At 41.8% G+C, this 21154-nt stretch overlaps 1 protein-coding gene across 1 annotated transcript; it reads left to right on the forward strand.

Moving 5' to 3' along the window:
• Positions 1 to 274: 274 nt before the first annotated feature.
• On the forward strand, positions 275 to 21154 carry LOC311104218 (uncharacterized protein). The gene is made up of 3 exons (XM_084145954.1): positions 275 to 422; positions 18176 to 18353; positions 19497 to 21154. The coding sequence occupies exons 1-3, from the start codon at positions 414 to 416 to the stop codon at positions 20432 to 20434; spliced, it is 1125 nt and encodes a 374-aa protein (XP_084002080.1). The 5' UTR covers positions 275 to 413; the 3' UTR covers positions 20435 to 21154.

The following is a 21154-nucleotide window of genomic DNA, read 5'->3' on the forward strand; positions in this document are numbered from 1 at the left end:
TATTTGCTACGTGAGGTTTATTTGATCTAATATTTTAATTATAGTATATATATATATATATATATATATATATGACAATACAAACCATTTATTTCTAGAAATGAATGACTCTCTAAACCGCCTCACCCGCTTGAAGAGAAGTGCTGAAGACTATGTACTGTAGGTGGCAGCACCTCTTAAACACCACAGAAGAAGCCGAAAAGCATCAACAGGAAGTTCTTTGTTACCATCCGCCATCGAGTTTTCAAACCAAATAAAATTCCACATGCTTTTGTATGATATTTTCTGGTGTTAGATTAGTCTACATGAGACGTTTATTTGTCACAACTTAAATCGAGTTTTGATATTTAAAAAGGTGTGGTCTAGATTTTATTCATTTGAAGAAACGAAGAAAGAATACAGTAGCTTCCACGATGCATCGGGTACGTTTGGTTGACTTTTATGAGCAGTATGCTTACTGTGGTGTATAAAATGTCTAGGTGTAGTTTCCATCATCTTTGATCTTACATATCCATGCGTTTGATTAGAACAGTTAGACAAAATAAACCATGGTGGTAATTTCATCCAAGTAGCCTATCGCACACATATTGATGATACAAGCAATACGCAAACATTAGGTAAAGTCAAATAATTAGGCATAAGCTACACCAATGATGTATATAAACCCTGGATTGCTGATGCTATGTATTGGCCATTGAGAGGCTTTGAAGACACCTGTTAACCTCTTTGAGGTATTTACTGAGCACCTTCTCACTTTATTTCTCCAGATGTCAGTTCGACCACACCGTTTACACACTCATTTGTGGCGCCCAAATAAAACATATCACAGTTGAAAATACGTGATTCTTGTTGCTGGGCTACCAGTTACAGTACTTTTATCTCGTGTTTGTGCGCGCCTTTATGGATAGGGGATACAACAATGATAGTTTGAAATGATATGGAGTTAATATTTGTCAGCTCAAATAAGCATCAGAAATCCTGATGTGGACCTCAGGCAAGAGAATATGCATTGTATGTGCTGAGAAAATCTACTATGTAGTCCAACTGTCAGTATGTGTCACCATATTGAGAAAGTAAGGTGTCCACATAGGCCTATCTCAGTATATATAATGAGTCAATATCCGTTCATACCATGTATGATATCTGGAGGGAATCCAAAAATGATTTGTGCATAAAATAAAAAATATGGATTTCATATTTGTCTAATTATTGAGCCTTTGCTGAAAACTCAGAAATGTTTCAGAAATCCTCCTTATTGTCAGCATATCAAGATCCATATATGGACCTCAACCAAGAGAAGCTTCATGTCTTGAATGTGCTGAGAAACACATGCAATGTATACAGTCAGTATTTGTCAACATGAAGAGAGAAAATAGGGTGTCACATATCTCAGGATAATGAATGACTCCATATCCGACCATAGGAAATGTCCATGTGTGATATTCTGAGTTATCCCAATATCATATACAGTGGGGAGAACAAGTATTTGATACACTGCCGATTTTGCAGGTTTTCCTACTTACAAAGCATGTAGAGGTCTGTAATTTTTATCATAGGTACACTTCAACTGTGAGAGACGGAATCTAAAACAAAAATCCAGAAAATCACATTGTATGATTTTTAAGTAATTAATTTGCATTTTATTGCATGACATAAGTATTTGATACATCAGAAAAGCAGAACTTAATATTTGGTACAGAAACCTTTGTTTGCAATTACAGAGATCATACGTTTCCTGTAGGTCTTGACCAGGTTTGCACACACTGCAGCAGGCATTTTGGCCCACTCCTCCATACAGACCTTCTCCAGATCCTTCAGGTTTCGGGGCTGTCACTGGGCAATACGGACTTTCAACTCCCTCCAAAGATTTTCTATTGGGTTCAGGTCTGGAGACTGGCTAGGCCACTCCAGGACCTTGAGATGCTTCTTACAGAGCCACTCCTTAGTTGCCCTGGCTGTGTGTTTCGGGTCGTTGTCATGCTGGAAGATCCAGCCATGACCCATCTTCAATGCTTTTACTGAGGGAAGGAGGTTGTTGGCCAAGATCTCGCGATACATGGCCCCATCCATCCTCCCCTCAATACGGTGCAGTCGTCCTGTCCCCTTTGCAGAAAAGCATCCCCAAAGAATGATGTTTCCACCTCCATGCTTCACGGTTGGGATGGTGTTCTTGGGGTTGTACTCATCCTTCTTCTTCCTCCAAACACGGCGAGTGGAGTTTAGACCAAAATGCTCTATTTTTGTCTCTTCAGACCACCTTACCTTCTCCCCATTCCTCCTCTGGATCATCCAGATGGTCATTGGCAAACTTCAGACGGGCCTGGACATGTGGTCCTCTGTAGCTCAGCTGGTAGAGCACGGCGCTTGTAACGCAAAGGTAGTGGGTTCAATCCCCGGGACCACCCATACACAAAAATGTATGCACGCATGACTGTAAGTCGCTTTGGATAAAAGCGTCTGCTAAATGGCATATTATTATTATTATTATTATTACATGCGCTGGCTTGAGCAGGGGGACCTTGCGTGCGCTGCAGGATTTTAATCCATGACGGCGTAGTGTGTTACTAATGGTTTTCTTTGAGACTGTGGTCCCAGCTCTCTTCAGGTCATTGACCAGGTCCTGCCGTGTAGTTCTGGGCTGATCCCTCACCTTCCTCATGATCATTGATGCCCCACAAGGTGAGATCTTGCATGGAGCCCCAGACCGAGGGTGATTGACCGTCATCTTGAACTTCTTCCATTTTCTAATAATTGCGCCAACAGTTGTTGCCTTCTCACCAAGCTGCTTGCCTATTGTCCTGTAGCCCATCCCAGCCTTGTGCAGGTCTACAATTTTATTCCTGATGTCCTTACACAGCTCTCTGGTCTTGCCAATTGTGGAGAGGTTGGAGTCTGTTTGAGTGTGTGGACAGGTGTCTTTAACGAGTTCAAACAGGTGCAGTTAATACAGGTAATGAGTGAAGAACAGGAGGGCTTCTTAAAGAAAAACTAACAGGTCTGTGAGAGCCGGAATTCTTACTGGTTGGTAGGTGATCAAATATTTATGTCATGCAATAAAATGCAAATTAATTACTTAAAAATCATACAATGTGATTTTCTGGATTTTTGTTTTAGATTCCGTCTCTCACAGTTGAAGTGTACCTATGATACAAATTACAGACCTCTACATGCTTTGTAAGTAGGAAAACCTGCAAAATCGGCAGTGTATCAAATACTTGTTCTCCCCACTGTATTTCTAAAAGACATCTCGATTCAGAATTTCTGTTAAATTAAAATCTCCCTACCATCATATCTAAGCCATTATGACTCCAATGTTGATGAAAACTCACAAATCAACTTGATTGGAGATACACAACACACTCCCCACCTCTCGTCATGAGCTGTCCAGCCGTTACGGATTACCATATACCAGATTTCTAACAGGGTCCTTAGCAATTTAGTTTTCAGAGTATTCTCTGCGTCTACCTAGCTCAAATTCTAGACGTCAGATTTAAATTGAGAATATTTTGAAGGTTGTCCTCTAATAGCTCAAATCAGTATTGAACTTTAACTATTGAAGTATGTTTATAATTGACCATGGATAGTCAAAGGTAATTATCTGCAGCTTTCTGAATAGCTAATTGATTGTGACGGTCTTGCATTGTAAAATATGAATCAATTAAAAGCTAAGTAAAGGAAAATGGTTGGCATTGAATTAAAGGTTGTATACATGAAGGTCATATAACTCAGCCATAGAAACTAAACAAAGATATCCCCATGTACAATAGAGCCACATCTTTCTTGTGCCTTTTACAGCTTGTTTCTAGTCTAAACCATTGCAGTTATGCATCCTATACATTTATACAAATCAGGGTTTGGGGGATATTAGCCCCGTCTCCCACCCCAAGCGCCACACCACTGGAATAGCGTGCACTGCAGAGTTGTTGACAAATATCCAACACATGGGCTAGTCCACCATCCAGATCAGAGCTGTAAAAACAATCAAGCCTGTCTAATGGCAGAGTTGTTAGTTTGGCACGGTTGATCTAAACCGATTTGGATAAAGATGTAAAGCAGACAGGAGAAGGAGCATACTGGAATGTATTCTGGATGTTTGAAACTGGTGAGTTTGTCCTGATGCAAGCATGCATTTGCTCACTGCAGTGCACAACATGCTGTTTACTTGTGCATTTGTTTTCTCAGCTACAGTTTGAGTTGTGTCCGACAGTGAAATATGGCTAGCTCTTACCATAGCTTGGACTATAGAGCTTTGTAGTGTTGCAAAAGCCACTTGCATTGCATGCATTGTGAGGGAGCAGCGTGACAATTTGGCCAAAGTTTGGTGTTGGTTTTGAACTGATGTACATAGCTAGCTAGCTATGTTTTGTGGAAATATTTAGGACTGGCATTTGGAAGTGAACTAGCTATCGTTAGCTACCTTCTGTGTCAAGGTCAGCTGTTGTCTGGCTCTAAATACCTAATGGCTTTGTTATTTGTATAACAAACCTTCCATAAACAAATATAGGTATATACCTTTCTTTGCCCGTTCATTAGCAAGCTAGCGTTCAGCTGACTGGTGTTAGCTAGCTAGCTACAGAGGCTAGCTGCTGGACTTTGGACAAGCAAGCTAATGTTAGCTAATAGCAACTGTATTGTTGCTGACCCGTTTATGTAGAACTCTGAGATATGGCTGAAAAGGTGTTAGCATTGTCAGAAATGCTACAAAAGAGGTAGCTCATCATTGGTTGCTAATGGACGGAAATGTGCACGTGAGAGTGAGTAATTATAAAATCTGCTGCAGCTACAAATTTAGTCAATCCGACATTTGTTAAATCAAATTTGGAAAGTATTCCGACCCTTTCACTTTTTCCACATTTTATTACGTTACAGCCTTATTCTAAAATGGATCAAATAAATGTTTTACCTCATCAATCTACACACAATACCCCATAATGACAAAGCGAAAATAGTTTTTCTGAAATTTTTGCAAATAAAAAAAAACACAAAAATAACGGATACTTTATTTGTATAAGTATTCTGACCCTTTACTCAGTACTTTGTTAAAGCACCTTTCGCAGCGATTACAGCCTTGAGTCTTCTTGGGTATGACACTACAAGCTTGGCACACCTGTATTTGGGGAGTTATGTAAGCACAAAACCTGTGCCATTAAGGCGCAGACCTTTTGGCAGAGGCCAAATTAAAGGTTACAATAGCACTGCCAATGGCAGACTTGGTTGCTCAAAAAAAACCTAGCTTTGCATGTGGAAATGTTGTATAATATACAGTTGAAGTCGGAAGTTTACATACACTTAGATTGGAGTCATTTAAACTAGTTTTTCAAACACTCCACAAATTTCTTCTTAAACTATCGTTTTGGCAGGTCGGTTAGGACATCTACTTTGTTCATGACACGTAATTTTTCCAACTATTGTTTACAGACCGATTATTTCACTGTATCACAATTCCAATGGGTCAGAAGTTTACATACACTACAGTGGGGGGAAAAAGTATGTAGTCAGCCACCAATTGTGCAAGTTCTCCCACTGAAAAAGATGAGAGAGGCCTGTAATTTTTATCATAGGTACACGTCAACTATGACAGACAAATTGAGAGAAAAAAATCCAGAAAATCAAATTGTAGGATTTTTAATGAATTTATTTGCAAATTATGGTGGAAAATAAGTATTTGGTCACCTACAAACAAGCAAGATTTCTGGCTCTCACAGACCTGTAACTTCTTCTTTAAGAAGCTCCTCTGTCCTCCACTCGTTACCTGTATTAATGGCACCTGTTTGAACTTATCAGTATAAAGGACACCTGTCCACAACCTCAGTCACACTCCAAACTCCACTATGGCCAAGACCAAAGAGCTGTCAAAGGACACCAGAAACAAAATTGTAGACCTGCACCAGGCTGGGAAGACTGAATCTGCAATAGGTAAGCAGCTTGGTTTGAAGAAATCAACTGTGGGAGCAATTATTAGGAAATGGAAGACATACAAGACCACTGATAATCTCCCTCGATCTGGGGCTCCACGCAAGATCTCACCCCGTGGGGTCAAAATGATCACAAGAACGGTGAGCAAAAATCCCAGAACCACACGGGGGGACCTAGTGAATGACCTGCAGAGAGCTGGGACCAAAGTAACAAAGCCTACCATCAGTAACACACTACGCCGCCAGGGACTCAAATCCTGCAGTGCCAGATGTGTTCCCCTGCTTAAGCCAGTACATGTCCAGGCCCGTCTGAAGTTTGCTAGAGTGCATTTGGATGATCCAGAAGAGGATTAGGAGAATGTCAGATGAAACCAAAATATAACTTTTTGGTAAAAACTCAACTCGTCGTGTTTGGAGGACAAAGAATGCTGAGTTGCATCCAAAGAACACCATACCTACTGTGAAGCATGGGGGTGGAAACATCATGCTTTGGGGCTGTTTTTCTGCAAAGGGACCAGGACGACTGATCCGTGTAAAGGAAAGAATGAATAGGGCCATGTATCATGAGATTTTGAGTGAAAACCTCCTTCCATCAGGGCATTGAAGATGAAACGTGGCTGGGTCTTTCAGCATGACAATGATCCCAAACACACCGCCCGGGCAACGAAGGAGTGGCTTCGTAAGAAGCATTTCAAGGTCCTGGAGTGGCCTAGCCAGTCTCCAGATCTCAACCCCATAGAAAATCTTTGGAGGGAGTTGAAAGTCCGTGTTGCCCAGCGACAGCCCCAAAACATCACTGCTCTAGAGGAGATCTGCATGGAGGAATGAGCCAAAATACCAGCAACAGTGTGTGAAAACCTTGTGAAGACTTACAGAAAACGTTTGATCTGTGTCATTGCCAACAAAGGGTATATAACAAAGTATTGAGAAACTTTTGTTATTGACCAAATACTTATTTTCCACCATAATTTGCAAATAAATTCATAAAAAATCCTACAATGTGATTTTCTGGATTTTTTCTCTCTCGATTTGTCTGTCATAGTTGACGTGTACCTATGATGAAAATTACAGGCCTCTCTCATCTTTTTAAGTGGGAGAACTTGCACAATTGGTGGCTGACTAAATACTTTTTTTCCCCCACTGTAAGTTGACTGTGCCTTTAAACAGCTTGGAAAATTCCAGAAAATGATGTCATGGCTTTAGAAGCTTCTGATAGGCTAATTGACACCATTTGAGTCAATTGGAGGTGTACCTGTGGATGTATTTCAAAGCCTACCTCCAAACTCGGTGCCTCTTTGCTTGACATCATGGGAAAATCAAAAGCAGCCAAGACCTCAGAAAAAAATGGTAGACTTCCACAAGTCTGGTTCATCCTTGGGAGCAATTTCCAAACGCCTGAAGGTACCACGTACATCTGTACAAACAATAGTACGCAAGTATAAACACCATGGGACCACGCAGCCGTCATATCGCTCAGGAAGGAGACGCGTTCTGTCTCCTAGAGATGAACGTACTTTGGTGCGAAAAGTGCAAATCAATCCCAGAACAACAGCATAGGACCTTGTGAAGATGCTGGAGGAAACAGGTACAAAAGTATCTATATTCACAGTAAAACGAGTCCTATATCAACATAACCTGAAAGGCCGCTCAGCAAGGAAGATGCCACTGCTCCAAAACCGCCATAAAAAAGCCAGACTACGGTTTGCAACTGCACATGGGGACAAAGATCATACTTTTTGGAGAAATGTCCTCTGGTCTGATGAAACAAAAATAGAACTGTTTGGCCATAATGACCATCGTTATGTTTGGAGGAAAAAGGGGGTAGCTTGCAAGCCGAAGAACACCATCCCAACCGTGAAGCACGGGGGTGGCAGCATTATGTTGTGGGTGCTTTGCTGCAGGAGGGACTGGTGCACTTCACAAAATAGATGGCATCATGAGGAAGGAAAATTATGTGGCTATATTGAAGCAACATCTCAAGACATCAGTCAGCAAGTTATAGCTTGGTCGCAAATGGGTCTTCCAAATGGACAATGACCCCAAGCATACTTCCAAAGTTTCTGCAAAATGGCTTAAGGACAACAAAGTCAAGGGATTGGAGTGGCCATAACAAAGCCCTGACCTCAATCCTATAGAACATTTGTGGGCAGAACTGAAAAAGCGTGTGCGAGCAAGGAGGCCTACAAACATGACTCAGTTACACCAGCTCTGTCAGGAGGAATGGGCCAAAATTCACCCAACTTATTGTGGGAAGCTTGTGGAAGGCTACCTGAAATGTTTGACCCAAGTTAAACAATTTAAAGGCAATGCTACCAAATACTAATTGAGTGTATGTAAACTTCTGACCCACTGGGAAAGTGATGAAAGAAATAAAAGCTGAAATAAATCATTCTCTACTATTATTCTGACATTTTACCTGCTTAAAATAAAGTGGTGATCCTAACTGACCTAAGACAGGGAATTTTTACTAGGGTTAAATGTCAGGAATTGTGAAAAACTTAGCTTAAATATATTTGGATAAGGTGTATGTAAACCTCCGACTTCAGCTGTACCTTTAACAGAAAAGAACCTTCCAGTGTAATAATCATGGAATTTTAAAACAAAACAACTGTTTTAAGTGAGAAGTAGGCATTGGTGTGAAGCCCAAAAACAAAGGATATTCACACGAGCACCACAATCCCTACTCCACCCATGCTCTACCAAGGTTTTCCAGCACACAGATTTGACCTACTACAGGAGCTATGTTGGTCTATTGTACTTACGGCTGTCTCTGACAAAAAAAAATATATGGGTCTGTTCTTTCGACCAATCAATTGGTTGAAATGTCAAAACGTGTATTTTTCCATATAAAGATACATGAACTATATGCACTGAGTTTGTCTGATGCTTTAAGCACACTGTTCGATGATATTAAGACACACAAATGACTCAAGGGCGTCAGATGTCTGGCGAACGTTGGTAATCTCTCTCCTCCCTGCTGCAGCGGACGGACACCACAGCACATTTCATTCCTTGCCTGTTTCTCTGACTGAAAAGTTGTTACCAAAATCCCTCATTTTGTTTAGCAAAAACATTCCCTATTCCCTCAGCCTCAACCCTTGCTCTCTTTACGTGAAACAGGGATGCATTGAATGCACGTGACCAGTAGGGCCTGACCTATAGCCTATCATAATCACATCAATAAATTGGTTATAAAACTCAGAACTCAGTAACACAGCAAAATGGATCCGGAGGACATGAAAAACTGAATCTGAAAATGGGGAAAACTGGTTGCTCAGGAGGGAACGGGGAAGTCAGATGTGTGGAAGATATTTGACTTACAGTGGTGTGAAAAGTGTTTGCCCCCTTCCTGATAACTTATTTGTTTGCATGTTTGACACACTTAAATGTTTCAGATCATCAAACACATTTTAATATTAGTCAAAGATAACATATGTAAACACAAAATGCAGTTTTGAAATGAAGGTTGTTATTATTAAGGGAAAACAAAATCCAAACCCACATGGCCCTGTGTGAAAAATTGATTGCCCCCTACAACCTAATAACTGGTTGGGCCACCCTTAGCAGCAACAACTGCAATCAAGCGTTTGCGATAACTTGCAATGAGTCTTTTACAGCGCTGTGGAGGAATTATGGCCCACTCATCTTTGCAGAATTGTTGTAATTCAGCCACATTGGAGGGTTTGAGCATGAACTGCCTTTTTAAGGTCATGCCACAGCATCTCAATAGGATTCAATTCAGGACTTTGACAAGGCCACTCCAAAGTCTTCATTGTTTTTCTTCAGCCATTCAGAGGTGGACTTGTGTTTTGGATCATTGTCCTGCTGCAGAACCCAAGTTCGCTTCAGCTTGAGGTCACGAACAGATGGCCGGACATTCTCCTTCAGGATTTTTTGGTAGAAAGCAGAATTCATGGTTCCATTTATCACAGCAAGTCTTCCAGGTCCTGAAGCAGCAAAACAGGCCCAGACCATCACACTACCACCACCATATTTTACTGTTGGTATGATGTTCTTTTTCTGAAATGCAGTGTTACTTTTACGCCAGATGTAATGGGACACACACCTTCCAAAAATTTCAACTTTTGTCTCGTCAGTCCACAGAGTATTTTCCCAAAGGTCATGGGGATCATCAAGATGTTTTCTGGCAAAAATGAGACGAGCCTTAATGTTATTTTTGCTCAGCAGTGGTTTTTGTCTTGGAACTCTTTTTGCCCAGTCTCTTTCTTATGGTGGAGTCATGAACACTGACCTTAACTGAGGAAAGTGAGGCCTGCAGCTCTTTGGATGTTGTTGTGGGGTCTTGTGACCTCTTGGATGAGTCGTCGCTGCGCTCTTATGGTAATTTTGGTCGGCCGGCCACTCCTGGGAAGGTTCACCACTGTTTCATGTTTTCGCCATTTGTGGATAATGGCTCTCACTGTGGTTCGCTGGAGTCCCAAAGCTTTAGAAATGGCTTTATAACCTTTTCCAGACTGATGGATCTCAATTACTTTCTTTCTCATTTGTTCCTGAATTTCTTTGGATCTCGGCATGATGTCTAGCTTTTGAGGATCTTTTGGTCTACTTCACTTTGTCAGGCAGGTCCTATTTACGTGATTCCTTGATTGAGAACAGGTGTGGCAGTAATCAGGCCTGGGTGTGGCTAGAGGAATTGAACTCAGGTGTGATAAACCACAGTTGAGTTGTGTTATAACAGGGGGGGCAAACACCTTTTCACACAGGACCATGTAGGTTTGGATTTTGTTTTCCCTTAATAATAATAACAACCTTCATTTCAAAACTGCATTTTGTGTTTACTTGTGTGATCTTTGACTAATATTTCAATTTGTTTGATGATCTGAAACATTTAAGTGTGACAAACATGCAAACATAACAAATCAGGAAGGGGGCAAACACTTTTTCACACCACTGTAGTTGTGGAAACTACTGCAGATCCCGAAAAAGCAGCAAGCACGCTGAGTGAGTATTATATGTGCCAAACGGGTGCTGTTAGATGTATAATTCTTTATCACCATTTGGAGCTGTGTAAACAACACTAAATAAATGATAAGTGTATATTCTAAAGAAAAAATATATAAAGCCTTTATTACAGCGAAGACTAAAAACAGTTAGTGAATTGCGGTTTATTTATTGCTTAGGCAAATTATTCAAAGCGCCCTTTTTGTTACTTTATTTTAAAACATAAATGCTTTATTGCATTTCAAAGCATGAAGGACTCGTCTGTGTGATGAAATGAACTAATGATTGATTGCGTTCATATTATGTGTGATGAACAGATTTAGATTATTTTACTTTCGGTTTTGTTCACCAGCTTCAGACAGCTGAAAATCCAATAGTTTGGGTTATGGAAAATATATTTCACAGCGGTTTAGATGCTACAATGATTCTCTACACTATACTTGCTTGTTTTGTCACAAACTAAAATTAGGCGAACTAGAAACAATTTAGCAACCAGGAAATGGTGGAGCAATTTCTGCATAGTGCATCTTTTTAAATGATGTTTTATAGTGTTATATAATGTTCTATAGTGTTACATAATGTTCGGTAGTGTCACATAATGTTCGGTAGTGTCACATAATGTTTTATAGTGTTACATAATGTTCTGTAGTGTTACATAATGTTTTTATTAGTTTTTTGATAGGCTTACATGTATCATTATTATTATATTTATTTTTTGGAACAGTCGCCCCCACGGCCCTATGTGCAGTTCTGTCACACAACACAATGCCACATATTTCTCCAAGTTTTGAGGGAGCGTGCAATTGGCATGCTGACTGCAAGAATGTCCACCAGAGCTGTTGGCAGAGAATTGATTGTTCATTTCTCTACAATATGCCACCTCCAATGTCGATTTAGAGAATTTGGCAGTACGTCCAACCAGGTCTCACAATCGCAGACCATGTGTATGGTATCGTGTGGGCGAGCGGTTTGCTGATATCAACAATGTGAACAGAGTGCTCCATGCTGGGGTTATGGTATGGGCAGGCCTAAGCTACGGACAACAAACACCACTGCATTTTATTGATTAGCAATTTGAATGCACAAAAATACTGCAACGAGATCTTGAGGCACATTGTGAAGCTAATTATTTTAAGGTAGCTGTAACCAACAGATGCATATCTGTATTCCCAGTCATGTGAAATCCGTAGATTAGGGCCTAATGAAGTTATTTCAATTGACTGATTTCCTCATATGAACTAAAATCTTTGAAATTGTTGCATGTTGCGTTTTATATTTTTGTTCAGAATATATATTTTTTAAATAGTGGAATGGGATTAGTGTGGTGTGTGTGAAGAATGCCTCCCGAGTGGCGCAGTGGTCTAAGGCACTGCATCGCAGTGCTAGCTGTGCCACTAGAGATCCTGGTTTAAATCCAGGCTCTGTCGTAGCCGGCCGCGACCGGGAGACCCATGGGGCGGCGCACAATTGGCCCAGCGTCGTCCAGGGTAGGGGAGGGAATGGCCGGCAGGGATGTAGCTGAGTTGGTAGAGCATGGCGTTTGCAACGCCAGGGTTGTGGGTTCGATTCCCACGGGGGGCCAGTATGAAAAATAAAAAAAATTGCGTTTTATATTTTTGTTCAGAATATATATTTTTTAAATAGTGGAATGGGATTAGTGTGGTGTGTGTGTGTGAAGAATCATTGTATCCGGTACAAATCACTTTGTGGGAGCACCTCCTCTAAGAGTCTGAATTGGGCTGTTTGAGAAGGTTTGAATCCTAAGCAACCTGAATAAACATTGTTTGAAGTACAATAGTGGCATTTCCTTTTGAAGCTTCAGAACAATGCCTACTTCTCACTTATAACAGTTTTTTTGTTTTTAATTCTTACTATAAAATAGATGTCTTGACTGTGATAAGGGCACAGGAATATAAGTGTCTACTAAATTGCATACACACTGTCAAATATGCTACATTAAAGGTAGACTCAGTGAAATGATGCCACAAGCAGCACCACAGATATTGCAATGAGCGAGATGCAAGACTTCGCTCTCACACAGTCACACACAGTCTCTGCGCATGTGCAAGGGTATGCTTCACGCTGTTTCAGCATGATAGCCATGGGACCAAAACATTGGAGAAGTTTAGCCTGCGCTTCAACTTCCTTGGTTAGTGCGGAAATTGACCCACTATGCTGTTTACTTTGTGCATATAGCCTACGTCATATTGCTGAGTCTACCTTTAAAACTCAATATGCTATTCCGTTTTTTTGAATGTGTTTTTGTTTCTTAAATCTTTAGGCAGGAATTATTAGATTGTTTAGAATGTAGACAATATGCGTCATTGTTGGATTCATCTACTATAGGCCTACCTCAAGTCTAGGGGATTGTGTTAACTTAATTTAAACTATTCAACTTAATAAATAATTACTAAATAAATAGCCTGGTCCTACCCCAACCAGCAGTGCAGCCACCAGTCCCAGGGGGCCCCTCAAGGAGGCATCGTGACAGACAGTCGTAGGGTACATTGCTTTATAAAACAAGCGACAACAGCCCAGACCAATTCCAGGATTTAAAAAAATTATTTTGTCAATTTTGCCATGTTTCATAGTGTTACATAATGTTTTATAGTGTTACATAATGTTTTATAGTGTTACATCATATTTTATAGTGTTACATTAATGTTCTATAGTGTTACATAATGTTTTATAGTGTTACATAATATTCTATAGTGTTACATAATGTTCTGTAGTGTTACATAATGTTCTGTAGTGTTACATAATGTTTTGTAGTATTACATAATGTTCTATAGTGTTACATAATGTTCTATAGTGTTACATAATGTTCTGTAGTGTTACATAATGTTCTGTAGTGTTACATAATGTTTTGTAGTATTACATAATGTTTTATAGTGTTACATAATGTTCTATAGTGTTACATAATGTGTTTGTTTGTTGGTAGGCTTACATGTATTATTATTATTTTAGTCGCCCACATGGTCCTCACACTAGCTCCACTTCTGCCTAGATACTATGTTATCGAATCCCTCATTATCTTTCCTTCCTCCCAAAATGTGCACTTTCTCTTCACTGGTTTAAAGGAAATTATTGGTATAGAACATATGGTGGATACTCCCACTAGCACATGACTTTTCTGTTAGTTGCGATTTTCACAAGTATGTGGTACATTTTCACAACTTTAAGCACAAAAATAGGTTTCAAAACTCTTAGGCCATTTTCAATTGATTACTTAAATATTTGTTAACAATACATTTAACTACCATTTCATCAAACTGCTAAAAACTGTCTAGTTTATGTACAGTTTGAAAACTGTATGAATTGACATTAATTGAATTTAGGTTGGAAGGTAAAACCAAATCATTTATGGATATGGCTGTAAAAACTACATTATCCTTCTTCAGCCAGTGTGCTTCTATACAGTAGGGCAAAGTGGGTCACTGTGCTACCATTTGAAATGATGGTGTAGTGTACAATGCTCTACTGAAATACTTGGGTGGTAAATTACATTTCATTCCACTCATTATCTGAATATTGTTATACTGTGAGCTGATTTTAGATGATGATGCTGTTACAGTAACAAGTCACATAGAAAAGTGGATCTTGAGTAATGTTGCATGGGGCAGAAATTGCACCAGGCTACACCAATACCTTTTTCCAGTAAGCTTCTGCTACATGCCACAATACCCCTATATCTGATGGTTTCTTCAAATCAAATCAAATCAAATTTTATTGGTCACATGCGCCGAATACAACAGGTGCAGACATTACAGTGAAATGCTTACTTACAGCCCTTAACCAACAGTGCATTTATTTTAAACAAAAAAGTAAGAATAAAACAACAACAAAAAAGTGTTGAGAAAAAAAGAGCAGAAGTAAAAATAAAGTGACAGTAGGGAGGCTATATATACAATAGAATAAAGTGACAGTAGGGAGGCTATATATACAGGGGGGTACCGTTGCATAGTCAATGTGCGGGGGCACCGGCTAGTTGAGGTAGTTGAGGTAATATGTACATGTGGGTAGAGTTAAAGTGACTATGCATAAATACTTAACAGAGTAGCAGCAGCGTAAAAAGTATGGGGTGGGGGGGCAGTGCAAATAGTCCGGGTAGCCATGATTAGCTGTTCAGGAGTCTTATGGCTTGGGGGTAGAAGCTGTTGAGAAGTCTTTTGGACCTAGACTTGGCACTCCGGTACCGCTTGCCGTGCGGTAGCAGAGAGAACAGTCTATGACTAGGGTGACTGGAGTCTTTGACAATTTTGAGGGCCTTCCTCTGACACCGCCTGGTATAGAGGTCCTGGATGGCAGGGAGCTTTGCCCCTGTGATGTACTGGGCCGTACGCACTACCCTCTGTAGTGCCTTGCGGTCAGAGGCCAAGCAGTTGCCATACCAGGCGGTGATGCAACCAGTCAGGATGCTCTCGATGGTGCAGCTGTAGAATTTTTTGAGGATCTGAGGACCCATGCCAAATCTTTTTAGTCTCCTGAGGGGGAATAGGCTTTGTCGTGCCCTCTTCACGACTGTCTTGGTGTGTTTGGACCATGATAGTTCGTTGGTGATGTGGACACCAAGGAACTTGAAGCTCTCAACCTGTTCCACTACAGCCCCATCGATGAGAATGGGGGCGTGCTCAGTCCTCTTTTTTTTCCTGTAGTCCACAATCATCTCCTTTGTCTTGGTCACGTTGAGGGAGAGGTTGTTGTCCTGGCACCACACGGCCAGATCTCTGACCTCCTCCCTATAGGCTGTCTCATCGTTGTCGGTGATCAGGCCTACCACTGTTGTGTCGTCGGCAAACTTAATGATGGTGTTGGAGTCGTGCCTGGCCATGCAGTCATGGGTGAACAGAGAGTACAGGAGGGGACTGAGCACGCACCCCTGAGGGGCCCCCGTGTTGAGGATCAGTGTGGCAGATGTGTTGTTACCTACCCTTACCACCTGGGGGCGGCCCGTCAGGAAGTCCAGGATCCAGTTGCAGAGGGAGGTGTTTAGTCCCAGGATCCTTAGCTTAGTGATGAGCTTTGAGGGCACTATGGTGTTGAATGCTGAGCTGTAGTCAATGAATAGCATTCTCACGTAGGTGTTCCTCTTGTCCAGGTGGGAAAGGGCAGTGTGGAGTGCGATAGAGATTGCATCATCTGTGGATCTGTTGGGGCGGTATGCAAATTGGAGTGGGTCTAGGGTTTCTGGGATTATGCTGTTGATGTGAGCCATGACCAGTCTTTCAAAGCACTTCATGGCTACAGACGTCAGTGCCACGGGTCGGTAGTCATTTAGGCAGGTTATCTTAGAGTTCTTGGGCACGGGGACTATGGTGGTCTGCTTGAAACATGTTGGTATTACAGACTCAGTCAGGGACATGTTGAAAATGTCAGTGAAGACACTTGCCAGTTGGTCAGCACATGCTCGGAGTACACGTCCTGGTAATCCGTCTGGCCCTGTGGCCTTGTGAATGTTGACCTGCTTAAAAGTCTTACTCACATCGGCTACGGAGAGCGTGATCACATAGTCGTCCGGAACAGCTGGTGCTCTCATGCATGCTTCAGTGTTGCTTGCCTCGAAGCGAGCATAGAAGTGGTTTAGCTCGTCTGGTAGGCTTGTGTCACTGGGCAGCTCGCGGCTGTGCTTCCCTTTGTAGTCTGTAATAGTTTTCAAGCCCTGCCACATCCGACGAGCGTCAGAGCCAGTGTAGTATGATTCAATCTTAGACCTGTATTGACTCTTTGCCTGTTTGATGGTTCGTCGGAGGTCATAGCGGGATTTCTTATAAGCGTCCGGGTTAGAGTCCCGTTCCTTGAAAGCGGCAGCTCTACCCTTTAGCTCAGTGCGGATGTTTCCTGTAATCCATGGCTTCTGGTTGGGGTATGTACGTACGGTCACTGTGGGGACGACATCATCGATGCACTTATTGATGAAGCCAGTGACTGATGTGGTGTACTCCTCAATGCTGTCTGAAGAATCCCGGAACATGTTCCAGTCTGTGCTAGCAAAACAGTCCTGTAGCTTAGCATCTGCTTCATCTGACCACCTTTTTATTAGCCGAATCACTGGTGCTTCCTGCTTCAGTTTTTGCTTATAAGCAGGAATCAGGAGGATAGAGTTATGGTCAGATTTGCCAAATGGAGGGCGAGGGAGAGCTTTGTATGCGTCTCTGTGTGTGGAGTAAAGGTGGTCTAGAGTTTTTTCCCCCTCTGGTTGCACATTTAACATGCTGGTAGAAATTAGGTAGAACGGATTTAAGTTTCCCTGCATTAAAGTCCCCTGCTACTAGGAGCGCTGCATCTGGATGAGCGTTTTCCTGTTGATTAATGGCCTTGTACAACTCATTCAGTGCAATCTTAATGCCAGCATTGGTTTGTGGTGGTAAATAGACAGCTATGAAAAATATAGATGAAAACTCTCTTGGTAAATAGTGTGGTCTGCAGCTTATCATAAGATACTCTACCTCAGGCGAGCAAAACCTTGAGACTTCCTTAGTATTTGATTTTGTGCACCAGCTGTTGTTTACAAATATACAGAGACCGCCACCCCTCGTCTTACCCGAGTCTGCCGTTCTGTCCTGCCGATGTAGCGTATAGCCTGCTAGCTGAATGTTATCATTGTCGTCGTTCAGCCACGACTCCGTGAAACATAAGATATTACAGTTTTTAATGTCCCGTTGGTAGGATAACCGTAATCTTAAATCGTCCATTTTATTCTCCAAAGCTTGAACGTTGGCTAATAGGATTGATGGGAGAGGCAGTTTACTCGTTCGCCGTCGGATCCTTACAAGGCACCCGGATCTGCGTCCACGATATCTCCGTCTCTTCCTCACGCGAACTTCTATTCATGTAGTGTATAAGGATACTGAAACTATAAGACTGACATTTTTCTCAACATGCTCCAATAGTGGGATAATGAGCAGCAGTAGTTCAGCTGTTTAGGTTTTTCCTCACTGGTTATTTGAACAAATCACGATTTAGCAGGTGTTAGCATCTTTCAAATTTTGGAAGGGGAGGACACATTCGGCCCATATCAAGAGGGAGAGGAGCTCCTCATTCCAGTTCTGCTCCTTGTTCTAGAATCTCTTAATCTCTCAATGTATGAACCCAGAAGTTAATCGAGCGGCTGACCAATTACGTGAGACTTTAGTTCTGGGTTAACCAAGATTAACTCAGGTTGGAAAGTAGTGAACGATTGCACACTTCAGGAGATATGAGATATTTTAAGGATGTACCAATTAATCAGAGATTTAAATTAAGTAATCAAATATTTGGTCTAATAATATTCTATGTACAATACTTCCTGTGGTCACCAGGACAGCGCTAGCCCCTCCGCCTCCACACTGCTGGAGTCCCCTGGTCACAACTCTCCTGGTAGAGCCTTACTGCTGGGTCTGAAGAGGGTGTCTGTGTGGCTGGTCGACTGCAGGAAAACACCAGGGCAGAGTGGAACTATGAGAGAAGGACACGAGGAGGGAGATTTGATTTCATCAAGTAAGAACAATGGTGTGTTTGGATTAGACTACAATCTGCTTCTGCAACTTCTGTTAATTGATTGATAAACAATATAGACTCAGTTGTCAGTTTATTAGGTACACCCATCTAGTACCGGATCGGGCCCCTTTTTATCTCTGTAACAGCCTGAATTCTTCGGGGCATGGATTCTACAAGGTGTCGGAAAAGTTCCACAGGGATGTTGGTCCATGCTGATGCGATGGAATCACGCAGTTACTGCAGATTGGACGGCGGCACATTCATGCTGCCAACAGCTGTTCCATCTCATCTCAAAGATACTCTATTGGGTTTTGTCAGCAATAATGCTCAGATACACTGTGGCGTTAAATCGTTGCTCAATTGGTATCAAGACACCTAACGTGTGCCAGAAACATTCCCCACACCTGTCCACCACCAGCCTGTACCAATGACACCAGGGAGGATGGGTCCATGGACTCATGCTGCTTACGCCAAATCCTGACTATGCCATCAGCATGATGCAACAGGAACCGGGATTCGTCGGACCACTCCTTAATTGTCCAGTGTCGGTGATCGTGTGCCCACTGGAGCCCCTTCTTCTTGTTTTTAGTTGAAAGGAGCGTATCCCGGTGTGGTAGTCTGCTGCAATAGCCCATCATTGACGAGGATCGACGAGTTGTGCGTTCCAAGATGCCGCTCTGTTCACCACGGTTGTATTGTACTGCGCCTTTATTTGTGTTTGTGTCCCGCTTGTTAGCTTGCACGATTCTTGCAATTCTCGTTCATCCTCTCTCGTCAACGAGCTGTTTTCACCCACAGGACTGCCACTGACTGGATGTTTTTTGTTTGTCGCACAATTCTCTGTAAACCCTAGACACTGTCGTGCGTGAAAAGCCCAGGAGGGCGACCATTTCAGTGATACTGGATCCGGCGCACCTGGCACGGACAATCATACCACGCTCAGTCACTTGTTTTGCCCATTCTAATGTTCAATCAAACAGTAACTGAATGCCTCTGCCCGCTTTATATAGCAGGCCACAGCCACGTGACTCACTGTCTGTAGGAGCGATCTATTTTCATGAACGGGGTAGTGTACCTAATAAACTGGCCAGTATTGACGGTGATATTTCGAAAACCTAATCATTCAATGTCTTTGTTTCGCAGGCGACACCCTTAACCGTTGCTCTCTCAGTGGGAGGGACTTATCATCTGGGGAGTCTCAACAACAACATGTTGCTGACGAGGCAGAGAAGAGTATCTCCCAATCAGATCACCTCATGAAACACCAGCAGAGACGTACAGGGAAGAAACCTCACCACTGCTGCTCTGACTGTGGGAAGAGCTTCATTACACGGAGGTCCTTCATAATTCACCAGCGGATTCACACCAGAGAGAAACTGTACTGCTGCTCTCAATGTGGGAAGAGTTTTGCTTCATCTAACACCTTCAAATCTCATCTGAAAATCCATACAGGAGAGAAACCTTACAGATGCTCACAGTGTGGGAAGAGTTTTGCTGCTTCTAACACCTTCAAATCTCATCTGAGAATTCATACAGGGGAGAAGCCTTATCCCTGCCTTGTTTGTGGTAAAAGCTTTGCTAACTCAGGAGCTCTAACCATACACCAGCGTGTACACACTGGAGAGAAGCCTTATAGCTGTGATCAGTGTGGGAAGAGCTTTGCTCGGTCAGGAGAGCTGACTGCACACCAGGTAACACACACTGGAGAGAGAACTTATGTCTGTCTATGTGGGAAGAGCTTTGCTCTATCAGGACACCTGAATAGACACCAGCGAACACACACTGGAGAGAAGCCTTATAGCTGTGATCAGTGTGGGAAGAGCTTTGCTCTATCAGAACACCTGAATAGACACCAGCGAACACACACTGGAGAAAAACCTTTTAGCTGTGATCAATGTGGGAAGAGTTTCAGTCTTTCAGGGACCCTAAATACACACCAGCGAACACACACTGGAGAGAAACCGTATGTCTGTCTATGTGGGAAGAGCTTTGCTCATTTAGGGCCAATGAAAAAACACCAGAAAGCAAAAATGTGCCGTATTTCATCTCCCACCTATCCGACACCGGTTCCAGATCCCTAAATAAAGGATCAATAGAAAACATCTAGTGAACAGTCATATCCATCTCCCATTCTTAAACAGTTGACTTAGTCTGATCACCATGGTAACGTCTCTGGAACATAATATGCAGCTCTGATCTAGGATCAGGTCTCCCCTGTGTCTATGTAATATCACATATTGGGATTTAAATGGATAAATGTTATCATAGAAGAGGTCATAGTCAACGTGTGTGTGTGGTTCTAAAACTAATCAATGATACATTGGAAAATAATATCCATGAGGTCAAGGCAAGAAGAGGTATGCTGTGTCTTTGTAACAGTGGTTAATGTAATAACTTTTAGATTTATAATGTAATAAAACCGGGAAATGTAATATTTATTAAGTTAATGTGATAAAATGTTGAATTGTTATACATTTTTCCATTTAATGTAATAAGTTACGTTATCAGGTGAGTAACAACTTTTTTAATGAATAACGTAATAACTTCAACCGATCATGTAATAACACCTAATCCAATGTTTTATGTGTTACTTCACTAATGTTAATGCACATACCACCCTACACCAATTGCAAACCCACACACACAAACTTATGCACTTGTCCTCACACACACTCACAAGCACACATTGAAATGTACACACCTGCACAGTCAGACACACACACACACACATTGATAAATAAAATACCTGAATTAATCTGTAGGCGTTATAGTCAATGAGACAGGGGGTTGGTCGGGCTCAC

The sequence above is a fragment of the Coregonus lavaretus genome (genome assembly GCF_964263955.1).
Source record: "Coregonus lavaretus genome assembly, chromosome: 28".
NCBI lineage: Eukaryota > Metazoa > Chordata > Actinopteri > Salmoniformes > Salmonidae > Coregonus > Coregonus lavaretus.

Bases quoted from the DNA above. Each gene is read 5' to 3' on its own strand.
- LOC311104218 (XM_084145954.1), top strand. The intron at 18,354-19,496 runs GTAAGAACAATG...TTTGTTTCGCAG, and splicing joins GGGAGATTTGATTTCATCAA to GCGACACCCTTAACCGTTGC.